Genomic DNA, 15,661 nt, shown 5'->3' with positions numbered 1-15,661 from the left:
GTCTTTCCTGGCCCAGTGGTTCTTGAGAAGAAGATTTTTAAAAATGCCATTAATTTTTCACTAATTCATAATTATCTCCCCTTGGAAGAGGGCGTGGCCCTTCATTTGAACAAATTTGAATCCCCTTCATCTAAGGATACTTTGTGGCAAGTTTGGTTGAAATTGGCCCAGTAGTTCTTGAGAAGAAGATGAAAATGTGAAAAGTTTACAGACAGACGGATGCCGGACAATATGTGATCAGAAAAGCCCACTTGAGCTTTCAGCTCAGGTGAGCTAAAAATAGGACTTACTGACGAACGGACAGGTGAAAAACATACCTCCCGCAACTTGTTGAGTGGGGTAAAAATATCATGCTGTTTATCAAGTTAAATTTTTTTTTAATGTCAGAGATAATCCCTCAATTTCTGTCAGTGTGATGAAAGACCACAGATAAATTTTGTTCAGAAAAGTTCACTTGAGCCTTCAGCTCAGGTGAGCTAAGAACTTCCACAATCCAATCAAATTCTTGCACACATCATTTTATGACATTATGCGACAATCACTTGAGTGAATTTATAATATCAACAGGTCAAAATGGGTTAACACTCAGTGACCTGTTACATTCGTAAATTGGCTGTTTGCACCCTCCCCCCTCCCAGTTTGGAAGCTTGGAGAACTTTTCCAAGAATTACGTATGTACAGCAAATTGTCCAAATTGGACTTATTTCGGCTGAATATAAAAAAATATCCTTGGAAACTGTTATGCATGGGATTTTCAAAAGAAAGAGACAAACAGCAAAGTATTTTCAAAAGAAAGAGACAGAACCGCTGGGCCCATGTCTCAGAAGCCACTGTCGCTTGGCTTCACAGAAAAGAAAGATGATTACTCATGAGATTAAATCTCATCCCCTCGCAACTTCTTGAAAAAAGAAAACACACACCACTATTCAGCCATAATTTATTTTCAGTGTTTTTAACCCATTTTTTGGGCAAGTTCACGAGCCTTTGCTTTTTCCAGTTTGTTAATGCGTGCTTGAGATTTAGATCCCATCTGACCACCTCCCCAGTGACGACGAATCTGGAAGAAAAAGAAAATTATTGGATGAAAATAAAATTGCGGTAAATATAGTTTTGTTTTTCTTTGGTGAATTCTTTCAATCCTGAAGTCATCAGATCGTAAATAAGCTTCTTCAAAGGAAGATCAGCTTCGGGAAAAGTTTACATCATCATATTTAACTTCAGCAGAATTCTAAGACACTGTCATACATAAAACTTTGTATATAAACACAACAATCAAGAATTAAGGGAAAGATGGAAGGGGTATTCAAAAGGAAAGAACACTTGCTCGCATTTGTATTTGAATAATGATATGATGGAAAATATTGCCTTATGCATTTCCAATCAATATTAATAAAAACATCTATCTATTAATAGTTAAGACAAGAGGCCCATGGGCCTTATAGGTCACCTGAGCATCATGCAACAACTTTCAAATGATTGAATTTGGTTCATGTTTTAAGCCAGATGCTATGGCATTCACAATTTTGAAAGAGGCACCATTGATTATCATAACTATACACTTAGCAGTTGCTTAGTTTCTTTACTTAATACTCATAAGCAGGGTAGGGGAACAAAAATGCATGTCAACTAATCAGTAATAATCAGGAGTCCCCTTACCACACATGAACCCCTGACCCTAGGTCTACATGTTGCACAACAGTGCTCGAGCTGTGATTCGCCATTGTCGCCAATTGCGAATTTTTTTCAAAAGTGGCGAAAAGAAATTCATAAGTGGCGAAAATGAATTTTTTTTAGATGTACCATGTACAAAATTTGTGTAGTCCTGGTTAGTTCCTTTGTTTATTCAATGTACACAGACAAGTCCCTTTGTTTATTTAATGCAACAGAGGTGTGAAAACTGAAACCTACATGTAGGAAGTCAGGGGCTCGTAACATAAAGCTTGCTAAGATTTTGACTTAAGTAGGGTCTTAAGTACGTTTTAGGCATAATCTTAGGACCTGTCTAAGTACTACTTAAGTATGTCTTAAACCGTAACATAAAGCAAACTTAGCGAGGTCTTAGCTAAGTTAAATTTTAAAAAAAAAATATTTCATATGAGTCAATCTATGGTTTTTGATTTTATATAGATATATTGCTAAAAGTGATTAAGTTAGGGTTTTAATTAATTACATATTAAAGTTGACGTCCTTAGCTATCGGTTTAAGTATGTTAGATTAGATTTCGTATTAAAATAATAATTATGTTATAAATTATTCGGAATGTTTGAAATCAAAAATACCGCACGGTCAGAAACAAGCAATTTGTGGTTAATTGTAAATGTTCACGACAATTGTTTTATCACCTGAGATGTTTTCAGTGTACCTTTTGTAACTCTTGTTTTGACAAATGTTCACTTACCCTGTTATAATCGCAGACAAGAAAAGATAATCGGCCGCCTTTCCACTTGAAATTGAAACTCTAAAAAAATCGATACATTTTGAATCCCCGCTATGTATATCAGGCCATGCATGTCAGAAGCAAAAACTGTGGAAGTTTTATGATATACTCATTTGCAATTTAATCAAGGATACAAAAAAATCGGGATTTTTTTCTATGTCTCCACTTATCAGCAATTCTCTCTCACTAATAGACTATTTGCAGAGGTACCTCCAAAATTTAAACTTTGTATTTACATATACGCTGCGTTGGAAGTGATACTGTAATCACTGACCCCCCCCCCCCCCCCCCCCCCAAACGAAAAAATAAAATTCTTAAATCAGCGTCAAATAGAGATAATTATTTTCTTTAATGCATAATATGAATAGAGGAATGTTTTAACATCGAAAGTCAACAGTAAATAAGTGTAAATACATGTACAAGAAAGTTAAGATATACTTAAGTCACCTCTACCGGTCGCCTAAGTTTTGCTAAGATTGCCAAATCTTAGTACGCTTCTAGTTACGGTCTTAAGTTTTAGACTGTACTTAAGTCCTACTTAAGCACGGTCTTAGACTTAAGTAGTCTTTATGTTATGACCCCCAGGTCTCGCTTGAACGAACGCAACTGACTAGGTAACTAGCTTGGAGCAATAAAGGGTTACAAAATTGCTTGAAATAATATAATTTGGATTAAACAAGGGGTATAAAGTGTTACTAGTATTAGGAGATGAAGTTAATAAATAAAAGATTTTTATCAACAAAATCTGGATCTATGTAGATCGTTTTTTTTCTAAACCGAAAATAGGGAAACATGACGAAAATTGTAATGAATGGCTTCAAATTTTACCTTAAAAAAATTGAAAAATGTGCACATTATACCATAGACTGACAAAGAATGAAAAAGAAATTGGTTTGGAAACAGAATTATCTTAGTAAATTACATTGAATTAATTACAATTACATGAGCTTGCATATTAAACCTAACTTTGGAGTCTCCAAGTTGTTAAAATAAAGCCAAGTTTTAAACCTTATTTTCATTACTTTTTAATTATCTTTTCTCATTTTTCTTAATTTATGAAATGATGAAATTTTTCTTTTTTTAAAAAAAAAAAATTCAAAAATATTTACTAGGTCTGTGACCCCCCCCCCCTTACCATGCAAAAAAAAAATATTAACAAGAGGACATTCCCTGTCAAGAGTTGGCTGATATCAATTCAGTATCAAATTAATTGTATAATTCCAACATAAGCTTTTGTTTTAAATGGATACTACCATAAGCTTTAGTTTAAAAAGTATTTTATTCAAAATATACAGAAAAGTATACAGTGAATATGGATACCATAAGCTTTATAAACATTACAATTTTAAATCCATGTCTGTGATAAAGAGAATAAGAATAATTGAATAACATAAAGTGCATTGCATTGTCTAGAAATCAGATGTAAGTATGCCTTTCCTTTTGTCGCGAAAAGTGGCGAAAAATATTTTCGGTCCAGTGGGAGCCCTGTTGCACAATATTTGAAAAGGCACATTTGCTTATCAAAAATGTTCAATTAATACCAAGGAGCAGATTTCAAACAATTCATTTTCAGTATATAGAAGTAGAGCCCCCCTCCCCCCCCCCCTCTTTGGTATCCCTGACCCAGGGGCCTTGAAATTCACAATTCTGAAAGAAGAGCCTTTGCACATCATAACTATATAAATACTTCATCTGCTTATTACCCAGGAGAAGAGAAAAAGACTTTTATACATGTAATATATTATCACTATATAATCATGATAGAGCCACACCCTAACAGCATAATCCCTGACCCTGGGGCCATAAAATTCAATTTTGGTAGAAGCATTCTTACTCATCATAACTATGTCCTTAATTAGTTTATTTAATATCTAGGAGTAGAGAAGAAGCTTTTCAAAGAATAAATGCATTTTCACTATATAATTAATAGAGCCCCACCCTAACACCAGAACCCCTGACCCTGGGGCCATAAAATTCACAATTTTGGTAGAGGCACTCTTGCTCATCATAACTATGTACTTAATTAGTTTATTTAATACTCAGGAACAGAGAAGATTTTCAAAGAAATAATGCATTTTCACTATATAATCAATAGAGCCACACCCTAACACCAGAACCCCTGACCCTGGGGCCATAAAATTCACAATTTTGGTAGAGGCACTCTTGCTTATCATAACTATGTACTTAATTAGTTTATTTAATACTCAGGAACAGAGAAGAAGATTTTCAAAGAAATAATGCATTTTCACTATATAATCTATAGAACCCCGCCCTAACACCAGAACCCCTGACCCTGGGGCCAAGAATTTCATAATTTTGGTAGAGGACTCATTGCTGATTACAATCATACCAACAGTTTGACTGCTTGATGTCCAGGAGTAAAGAAGACGATTTTTTAATTTTAGTGGTTTTTGCCCCAACCCCCCAGGCCCCAGGGGGGCAGGGACCATGAAATTCACAATTTTTGTTCCCCTTCACCCATAGATGTTATATGCCAAATTTGGTTGAAATTGGTTCAGTGGTTTCAGAGAAGAAGCTGAAAATATTTAAATGTTAACGCACGATGGACGACGACGGACGAAAACGGATAGCAATAGGTCACCTGAGTTTACTCAGGTGACCTAAAAAGGGAAAAAGCAAATTTCTTTTTCCAATTTGGAAAAGCAGAAAATTTAGTTATTTGTCTTTTTGAAATGTCAACATCTTTTTAAATGTCAACATCTTTTTTACCATTGTAGCGGTTTCTGATCTAAAGCAGTGGTGCCTGAAAAACTATTCATAATATTTATTTCTGTCCTAAACTATATTTTATCAAATATTGCCACTTTTAACTTCAGAGGCCACTTGAACCTAATCTTTCTTCAATTAATAACTTTTATAATGATTAGATCACTTTTACAGTTTACACCTCTACAAAATAAATGTTAGATGAAGCATCTGAAGCATAACTTCAGTAATTAGCACCTCCAGATGTATTGTTAAAATTTGAACCAGGTAAGCTCAATAATTTAAAAATAAATTTTCCAAAGTTTCATCCAAGGGCACATACAATTTAAAATGTAAGTTTTAACATAAATTTGTCTTGAATTTTTGATTTTCTGGAGCTGAACCAAATCAAAGTACTCAGAAGTACAGAGAGCCGGGCTAATTTACAGAGTAGAATTGATTTCTTACATGAATCACGTTTATATTCTGATGAAAAAATTATTTTAAAACTATCAATATAAATGATAAGACACTGACATTGAGTTTTTCAATCCTAATACCACGGTCCGATTTTGTCAGAATCAGAATTAATCTGGTACCGCAGCTGAATGTAAACAAACAGGCCAGTCTGGTTCCCTCTCCTGCTTTACCTCGTATGTGTCGAGAACTACGGTAACACTGATTATCAAAAATCCTTACGCTAATGAACTATGTTCTTTGACTTATGAAGTTTTCAAAGTCATTACTACAAATGTTTATTTTATATAGATAAAACTTCGTTTTATTTTTGTTGCTTTATTTAGCGTTTGTATTATCTCAAAAGCGGTTGAGAGTAAGAACTATATTTTAGCACGTAACTTTAAAATGGCGACTATTGGGTTAACATCCTGCCTTGAACAGGATCACATAAGCCGGCAATTATTCTTCGAGCAATAAGCCCAGCTAAAAATGGATCCAAGTCTGTAGGATGGGACACTTCTGATCATGAATATTCATCATATTTACACAGTCATCAATTCATGCCTTAATTGTATTGGGAATCTAACACTTAAGAAAGTATTCTATCTAATTTTAGACAGATCTATTTATTGGAGACACTCAGAGTTAAAAAGCTCGTAAAATTATTCAACACAAGTCTTCAGGCGAAGAAATTCAAACATCATTGTGTCTCAGATCTGATCAACCCATATACCAGGGTTTAAACTTAACGCTCGCCCACTCGCAATTTGCGAGTAAAAATTGGTGTGGGCTCATAAAATTTGTAAGTTGCTTGCCCACGTGGCGAATAAAAATTCTGCAGGGGGCCGAATTCATTCCCAGACCCCTTACTGAAAAACAGACATTTTATGCAGGTTTTTGATTTAAACTACAGAAAAATGAAAAAAAATCACAGCAGTATGGTCCTATTGTTCGTAAATATCCTTCATCTTTTCCATTTAAAGTACTACACGATTTGTGAAATTCCCTAAAACGATCGTCTTTTTTCCTAATCCGAATTTCCTCCAACCCTCTGTAAATGGTTGATACGTGAGAGATATACAATTTTAATAACTCTCAACTACTCAGTCATATGAATAGTAAGTGTTTTCACCTATTTCAGATACGTTGTAGTTAAAATATTTAACCTAGAAAATCTTATTGTGTCATTGTCAATTTATCAGTTGAAGACATGTACCAGGGCTACGTATTTATATACATGTATTACCAAGTAAAAAAAAAAGATAGTAAAAATGTTTATTGAATACAATTTTATTTCCTTTGATTAAATATTTATATGACATCTGATTTTTAAAAAGTAAGAACTCCAATTTTAAACAAATGAATTTATATATGTATTTCATTTGTATCTACTTTTTGTCCCAGTATCTATGCTTTTTAAAAAAATCACAGAGACTGTGGGCTAACAAATTTAGCAGTGGGCTCCTAAATTTTAAAAGTCAGGAGCCCACATGGCTCGTGGAAATTTCAGTTAAGTTTAAACCCTGTATACTGTACTTCTTAAATTCAAATAAACTCACCTCATCAAATCTGTCGTTAAAGTTGGTCTTGACAGCTTCAGAAAGTTTATTCAGGGCATTTTTATCCTCTCTGAAATATTATTTAATGACAAAGCTAAAATTCTTTCGTTTACAGTAAACTTTCAAAGAGATTTCTATTTTCTGTTTGTAATAAAGCCTTGATGGACAGAATTTCAGTTAAAAATTTTAAGACTACTTATGGATGTGATTTATTTCTCTTCAAGGTTTCATTATGAACAATTTTCAAGTTCACATATTATATGAACTTTAACTAATTAGGAGTCGGATATAAAAAATTAAATCTGAATTGAAATTAATTTTTGAAAGCATTCACATCTATTTCAATTCATCTCATCAGAAAATTCATTTATTCCAGGTAAATTTTGTATTTAAAACTCTCCTGGAATATTGGTTATTTTCTTGAAAGAAAACATATTTTATATACATCAATCCAGATAAATACAGAATTTCCACTACAATAAACAGCTTTGCCTCTCCAAAGATGTCATGTTCTAGTTCCTACCGATATATTTATTTTACTATACTTACGAGTTAACATTTGTGAAGGCCAGACAGGTAGCTGTTTTTCTGTGCACAACACGTCCTAATCTTGCTTTTCCTTTTACAATGCAGTAGGGTACCCCCATCTTCCTACACAAGGCTGGTAAGAATATAACAATCTACAAAAAAGTATTTTATGTATCAATCACTGTCAGATGCTTACATGTTTAATAGATAATAATAAACCTGTTTAACATATTTTACATAATTGTTGATGTGTTCTAGTTAATAAATTTTAAACTTCACATCATTTTCTCTGTTAAAGACTAATAAACAAAAGTTTGTTTTTTTTACTTTCAGAATTTTCTATTCTTTTTATTCCTTTAATTTGCTATCAAAGAGTATTTTGAAAGTTCCCTGAATAAATCATTAAAATGTAAGTTATTCATGACGTTGTGGAATGGTTAACATTGTTTTTTATATTATATGTGAGACATAGCTTGCATTGAATCAAGTTCATTATTTTGTTTTCATTGTATAAAAATTTATCTATCACTTATCTAAAATTGATCATTTTTTAAAAAATATTTATGATTGGTGGCAAACTTTGGAGCTTTTCATAACATATTTAGTGGAGGACTGAAGGGATCATTCATGAACTCTGAAACACCCAAGTCAGAACAGCTGCCACAAAATCTACTCACTTCAATTGGGTCAACATCGTGTGCAATGACGACCAACTGAGCTTTCTTCTGCTCTACGAGGGCGGTCACTGTGTTGACCCCTGACCTCATGACTGGGGGTCGTTTAGTGGGCTTGTCCTCCTTTCCTGCGGCCCTTTCCTCAGCTCTAGCCTTTAGTCGAGCCTTCTTCTGTTGTTTAGACTCGGGCCTGTACTTGTCCATCAGGCGGAACAGCTGGGTGGCTACAATATCAAAGTATAATGTTCAATCACCTCAAATATCAAAGAGATACATGCATAGTTCTTTTTTCTTATGATATCCAAGTTCAGAGATCAAGTGTGTAGATTTTTTATATATATCATGGAATTCTCAGTGCATTTTTAACATCATCACTTGGATTAAAACTTAAATGATTTTCATAAAAACAAAATTCATTACAATGCAAAGTTCCACATTATCTTGAAGAAACAGTTCTTCAACAAAATCCAATTAAGTTTACAGGTAAGTTGAGGTAACAGCTTTGATTAACTTCAATAATTAAATATGGATATTAAAACAACAGAAAATTTAATATGCTACTTAGGATATAAACTGTAATGTTTAATTCCCAAATTCTTTATTTTCTTCTCTTTTTGCAGGGTATTGCTATTGGAAGTAAGCTATATGACCAAGAGCACTGCAAGGCAGAGCATCCTCTCATAAAGGATATACTGTAAAATCACTAGTTTTCGTAGGGGGTTAATTTTCGTTGTTTTCGAGGTATGAAGAGACCAAGGAATTCAAGTCCACCACAAAAAGTAATATGTCATATACATGACTTTTCAACAATTCTTCATCCACGAGATCAAATCCCCATGAACCTGTAGGTTTTCTTCAAACCACGAAAATTTGACCCAACAAAAATATGTGATTTTACAGTAATTCAATTCATACTTCCAAAAGCTTTTTTGGATAAGTAATCAGTCAAGGTATGAAGTAAACAGATGCCATTGATAGTTTGATACACACTTTGTCCTTTAAGGTATATGTACAAGCACTGTTTTCAAGAGAGTTTAGTGAACAACGAATGTTCAAATGTGTTATAGTAAACTGCAGAATCCAAGCTCAGAGATCTTGGTAGTTACAAATTCCTTCAAAAATGGTCTCTACCATCATCAGCAATTAGATTTTAATCATAGCTTGGACTTCCACAGAAAGTAGTACAAGGTTTAATTTTTATGTAAAATACAGTGAATGAAATGTTATGTTTACAAGCAAATTTTATTTTATTATGATAAAAAAGATTATATATCCTCAGATGTTTTCTTGTACCTGTCTGCCTATCAAGAGCTTGTGATCCACTGAACTGGTTGATGGGGGGAGGGACCTTCAATCTCTGCATCAGCACTGCTTTCTGTCGCTGGAGACGAATGTATTTGGGCCATCTTACAAAGCGACTCAGATCACGTTTAGGCTGAATATCCTGACCTGCAAATAACTGATTTATTTAAAATTGATCCTATAACTGGCCAACACAGAAAATCATTGATTTTTTATCTACCATTTAACTAAACCAGAATTCAACAATGACATAACAGAATCACCCATCTTTATCCACTATGCCAACAACTTTTTTTAATATTATGAAAGTTCTCACTTAAAGAAAATGTACTTCATGCAATCTTACTGAGTATTTAGACCAAAGACTGCTGCTAAAAATGTTCCTAATCAGACAATTTTTACTGAAAAGTGTCAATTTTTCAACTTTTTTTTTTTTGCAACTTACCTATTCCAAAGTTTCGTGGTCTTTTTTCAAGCAGGGGGTTTGCTACTTTTTTGGGTTCTGCAGCTTTCTTAGCCACCAGTGGGGCTGCTGCCACCTTCTTCTTCCCCTTTTTTTTAACAGGCTGCAGAAAAAAAAATTATTTGAAGAATGTCATTATTTTATACAGATCAGGAAACTGATTACATTGAGCAACTTGATGTGAAAGGAACAAATTTCACAATTGTATTCATAACCTGTTTCAAGCTACTTAGAAAGAGATGAAGAAAATACACAGCGATGATCACTTATAAATTCTGAAACAATATGAGTTAAGGACAAAAAAAAAAAAAGGACCCTTGAGAAAGCATGGATGGGATCAGAAGCCTTAGTTACAAATCATGAAATGTTGTTTCCTGGCTGTTCACATTCGCCAATGGCAATGCTGAAAATGACAGTGTTGAAAAATACAGTACTTGAGATATCTACCAAACATATACTGATCTTTGTGCTTCATCATCCGAATAATACTGTTCTCATAATCAGATTTAGAGCAGATTTAGTGTTTGGAAGAGGGGGATGATTCAAACGATTTTGCACACGATTTTGTTTTTACTTACACACAAGGGAGTTACATAGATAGACGTGTGTCATTTCCTTTCTGTATAATCATTTCAATATATTTACTGTTGCTTTTATAGATCAAAATAATGAGGAATGTTGAATTTTCTTGATTTGAGCTGTTTTTCCATGTTTGTTGTCAAATAGTATGTTGACTCAGAATAATTTTTTAACGAAAATAAATCAATGTTGATGCATAAACTGAGTTTTCATACTTCAAATATCATTGACAAAATGAAATATTTAACTAAATTTGACAACAAATAACAGACTGTCTAAGATGACGTTCGATTTGTCTTGAACATAATAATTTCACGTCTTCCATACCATTTTTACTGACCCGGAAGAGACCGAATCTCGTTTTCACAATGTTAAGCAAGTTGAACCAAGATTCTCTTGTGTCAGGGAATAAATAAATTTATGACATGAAGCTTTACCAATTTTTTGGGCACGAAATATACTTTTTTAGAGACACTAAATTATTATTTTATGCAAATTTGTTATTTTCTTTCGTTTTTTTTTGATAGACGAATTCAAAAACGGACGAGTTATCTCATTCTACTTTCGATTTCAACAAAGCCGATCAGTGGGTATTAAAACTATTTTATTTTTTTCATTTTGAGCTATTTTCTGATTTTTGATTGCTTACTTCGGGCTTAAATAAACAAAGTTAATTAAATTTAGCATAAATCAATTCTGAGAAAAGACACAATTTTATCGTCAGTGCGTAGTGTGAAACAAACGGTAGATATCAGTTCAGGGCACAGGGGCTTGTCACGAAATATTTATCTTCTTTTAATAAAGTTACCCCTACTATAAAAATATTTTTATATTAGGGGTAACTTTATTAAAAGAAGATAAATATTTCGTGACAAGCCCGTGTGTTCAGGGTAAGGCCAAGGGTTCCATGTTCGTTCACCCTAAAAATTGTTCGCCCAATTTCCCGTTCGCCCAGAGTCCGCTCGCCCTAAAACTTGTTCGCACAGAGAATAAAATCTAACGAATTTCTTTCCAAAATTTTGGTACATTCGAAATAAAACAGACCGTCAGACATTATGTATATTGTCTTAAATGGTCACACTAAATATATACTCGCTTCTCATTATATCGCGGGTTCCATTGTATCGCGGTATATTCCAAATATCCAGATACATAGCTTATATCCTTTCTGTTAAAATACTATCTGTTTGTCGTCCGAATGTAAACTTTTGTGATGATTAAAAAGTACGGAACATGCGTCGGTTAATTTTTTATTCAAATAAAACGTACCAGATTTCCATTCCCGTTTTTATCATATTTAGATCATTGATTTTATAACATAGTAAAGGCTGTAATAAAGTTTATGATTCGAAAGTCTTTTGTTTGTATAAATGTTTATTTTTTAAGAAGAATTACACCGTAAATATAAAAAAAAAAACATTTAAGTCCATGTCAGCCACAAGTTTCCATGTTTTCCTATGCCGCGATACTATGGGACTCTCCAGTTTAGGAGGTAAATAAGACTTCCCGTTTTAAAAATAGACAACAAATTAAACGATGCAAATATGAGAAATAATTTGGCACTAAAAAGTTAGGCCATAGATGGGTTTATGGATAGTATTTGATGAAAGTTAAAGTAAAAAATTGGATTAACACTTTTTTATGCAAAAGGATTAAGTACCGCGATGAGACACCAGTATATGACCTATCAAAGACCTGACAAACCTTTAGACTTTTAATACATAAATAAATATTGTTTAATTCCTTTAAATCATTCTTTAAGATCAAAGGGAGATTCTTCAAAGATAAAACCTTCAACATCCGCTGTACAGTTCTATAATGGAACTATTAACATCTCAGTCCTTTAATTGTTTTCAAAACATAGCCCAATTCGTAAAAATAACACGGGTGTATCCCCCCTAATTAACATTGATATTAATCATATAAATCATCTAATTTACTCTAGTGCAAACACTAAGTCATTCAAAAAACATCAAATTTAAAATTAATCAAGACTAAATAAAGATTGTTCCTCGTATCAGAAATTGAGAAAAAATATCCCAAGTTCGTAAAGGAAATAAATAGAAAAAAATCATAATATATGTTATTTTCTAATTCATATGACTTTATATAAGTATTGGGTTCACATATAGGGCGAACAAAATATTGGGCGAAAAATATTTCGGGCGAACGGACTCTGCGCGAAACGAACTCCCGCGAACAGGTAGATCGGGCGAACGAACCCGTTACCCAGGGTAAGACATTATTTATGCTTAATCTTAATACCATCAAAGTTTGACCTGTGCTCTCTTTTATTTTAGAAAATTATCACCATAATGTAACGTTTTGGATCTTGGAGGAAAACATTCCAAAATGTCTCAGGCGAGGAGCCTGCCTCAGAGCAAAGAGGCCCTTCTAAAGTCTTACAACAAAAAGTTAAAGGATAACATCCAGTCAATGCTTGTCAATTTTGAAGAGATAATCAAACTAGCCAGAGTAAGCTTAATGTTATTGTTGTTTTATTATAAATCCATGGATTTCCTTAAAATTCTTTTTATGATAAAACTTTTTTTTTAAATTAATCATTCCTAATATTTGTTTTTAGGCTAATAAGTTAGCAGTTAGAAAATTATTAAAATATATCATATAAATGTCATTTTGAATTATATTTATGATACAAATGCATATCTTAAAAAGAAAAAAATCTTTTAACTCAGATGGATGAAGATTCACAGATATCCAAGTATACACAGACAGAGGAAGATCAGTATGAAATGCAGGTCCGGGCAGCCAATATAGTGAGTTTCATCCTCTCCAGCATTTCCTGCTTATTAATAACTTATCCATTTTTCATTCAAAGTTTAAAAAGTTACATTTTAAGATTAAATTCTTTCTTGATTTGAAATAATTTTTATGTGAAGTTTTTTGCAACTTTCTCCAAGAGGAAATTTATACATGTAACTCTTTTTAATTGATAGTTCATCCTTTCTTAATTTGCTGACACAGCTCTAAGAGATAGAAATGTTTAATGAAATAGGCAGTACAGTGTACTTTCTTCTGCTAAAATATTCTCTGATGTGATACTGCATACAACCTCATATGACTGGTTGATGTGATGTGACTTACTATGACATAGGCTATTAAAGTCAAGCTATCAATGAAATTGTATGAATTTTTCTGTGTAGGTGAGAGCAGGAGAATCTCTGATGAAGTCTGTGTCTGATCTGAAACAGTTTATGATTCTGAATGACTTCCCCTCTGTAAATGAGTCCATCATCAGGAACGCCAAGAACTGCAAGTCTCTCCAGCAGGATCTGGATAACAAACTCACCTCCCTCAGGGACGAAATGGCCATCGACTTGTTTGAGCTAGAAGATGAATATTACTCATCTGCCTTCAAGTGAACCTCTTATAGAATATAGACAAACACATTGTATTTTTTAATGGAATTTCCATCTGTAGTGACCCTTAATATGTTCATGTATGATGTGTGACCATTTACTAGTTGATTAAAGATTTCAATTTTTAATAAAATTGATATTCAATGTAAATATCTTTCTAGCAAGAATAATTTTTTTGAACCAAAAGGCATTCATGTCAAATTCATGTCATAGTAAATATAGTATTGTTAATTGTTAAAGCCAGGTATGAAGTTGTCAATGAATTTTATCTGAATTTCAGTATGTACACTGTAGAGATGACATGGATTATCAGATTAAGTTTAATCACTCTAGTTGAGTAAAGTTTGATTGCAGGAAGACGAGTTTACTATGCTTCTTTGTACAATGAAGCAGACTGGAATGATTCAATTACAAATAACTTATGACACACCCCTGAATAATAAATTTATTTCTTTACGTTTTTACTTCGGTATTCTCCGTGAAACTGCGTATCTTAAGAAACTGGTTTTTCATGCACGAGCGATTTAGCACTCACTATAAATACTTTACCAGGAAATGTTCGATTAATGCGACGTTCGTTACAAAGAATCGCAGGTTGTTTTGTGTCTTTGGCATGTTTAGATTAGAGTTTTATTTTCAAGTTCAACTTCTAAAAGAGATTTCCTTAAAAACAACGTACAGAGACAAGCTTCAATTCTGGTCAGGATTTTGATGTCAGTGACGCTGTCAGTTTATTAAACAGCAGTTTCATCTCAACGAGGAGAGATTGCGAGGTTCAGAATGAAGTTGAGTATAATAGTCATTTGTTAGACTATAAATCTGACTTTGACAAGTCTGCTAAAATTTCAATTGTTTCAGTTTAAGATTGTTTAAAAAAAAAAAAATCTCTTGAATTATAAGAATGCTATAAAACAAAACAATAATATTTTAAATGTTATCAAATTTGGTTAGAGTATAGAATTTATATCATATTCTAAAGTTGTATATTTGTCTAACAAAAAATCAATATTGCAGAGCGCCCCCTCCCCCGTTATTGAAACGTACATTTTAGAATTGATGAGAAGAGTTAGCCATCGAATGATTTTAACCGCCAATTTTGTTAATCCACTGAACGTTTCGGTGCCATTGAATAAAAAGAAAAGGTTGATTGTTGATTTTAGACAAGTGAATGCATGCGTTTTATAGAGAAATTTCAAATTCGAGGGTCTTCAGAGGGTCTCAATTTTGCCAAAAGGTTTATTCATGATCAAATTTTATCTAACAAGTGTTTATCATCATGTAAATGTAACCTTGAACTTCAATGGCCCAAAGCGTTATTTCGTATTCACAGTCCTACCCTTCGGTCTCAATAGTGCTGGTTATATTTTACTAAAGTATTTAGACCACTAGTATTGTATTGGAGAGCTAAAGCATATATATGGAGTTTTAATGTATTTAGACGATGGTTGGGATTGCGATTCCAAACAAAACTGTATTTTATTTTTACAGAATATTCAAAAACATTTGTTGCATGCCGGTTTTCTTATTATTGATGCTACAAGTAAGAGTCCTGTGCAAAGTTAGAATGGCTCGGT

At 33.1% G+C, this 15,661-nt stretch overlaps 2 protein-coding genes and 1 non-coding gene across 4 annotated transcripts; 1 reads left to right on the top strand and 2 right to left on the bottom strand.

Annotated features, from left to right (window-relative positions):
- Positions 1-923: 923 nt before the first annotated feature.
- LOC134265650 (large ribosomal subunit protein eL8-like) lies at positions 924-11,070 on the bottom strand. Its single transcript, XM_062747873.1, has 7 exons — positions 11,035-11,070; positions 10,111-10,231; positions 9,657-9,812; positions 8,367-8,587; positions 7,711-7,841; positions 7,162-7,231; positions 924-1,057 (listed from the first exon to the last, which is right to left on the bottom strand). The coding sequence occupies exons 1-7, from the start codon at positions 11,035-11,037 to the stop codon at positions 953-955; spliced, it is 807 nt and encodes a 268-aa protein (XP_062603857.1). The 5' UTR covers positions 11,038-11,070; the 3' UTR covers positions 924-952.
- LOC134265652 (small nucleolar RNA SNORD36) lies at positions 6,237-6,311 on the bottom strand. Its single transcript, XR_009991796.1, has one exon. It is a non-coding gene; the product is annotated as a small nucleolar RNA SNORD36 (small nucleolar RNA).
- Positions 11,071-11,203: 133 nt separating the features above from the next.
- LOC134265651 (mediator of RNA polymerase II transcription subunit 22-like) lies at positions 11,204-14,199 on the top strand. Of its 2 annotated transcripts, none has more exons than XM_062747874.1 (4): positions 11,204-11,293; positions 13,008-13,182; positions 13,404-13,484; positions 13,872-14,199. In XM_062747874.1, exons 2-4 carry the CDS (start codon positions 13,060-13,062, stop codon positions 14,088-14,090), a joined length of 423 nt encoding a protein of 140 aa, XP_062603858.1. In that variant the 5' UTR covers positions 11,204-11,293; positions 13,008-13,059; the 3' UTR covers positions 14,091-14,199. The 2 variants fall into 2 exon arrangements, with proteins under 2 accessions (XP_062603858.1, XP_062603859.1); XM_062747875.1 differs by having other exon boundaries at positions 11,242-11,297.
- The last annotated feature ends 1,462 nt before the right edge of the window (positions 14,200-15,661 follow it).

This window comes from Saccostrea cucullata, unplaced genomic scaffold (genome assembly GCF_032062105.1).
Source record: "Saccostrea cucullata isolate Sc308-1 unplaced genomic scaffold, CSIRO_AGI_Scuc_v1 ctg8730, whole genome shotgun sequence".
NCBI lineage: Eukaryota > Metazoa > Mollusca > Bivalvia > Ostreida > Ostreidae > Saccostrea > Saccostrea cuccullata.
This window is presented reverse-complemented; position numbering and strand designations above follow the sequence as displayed.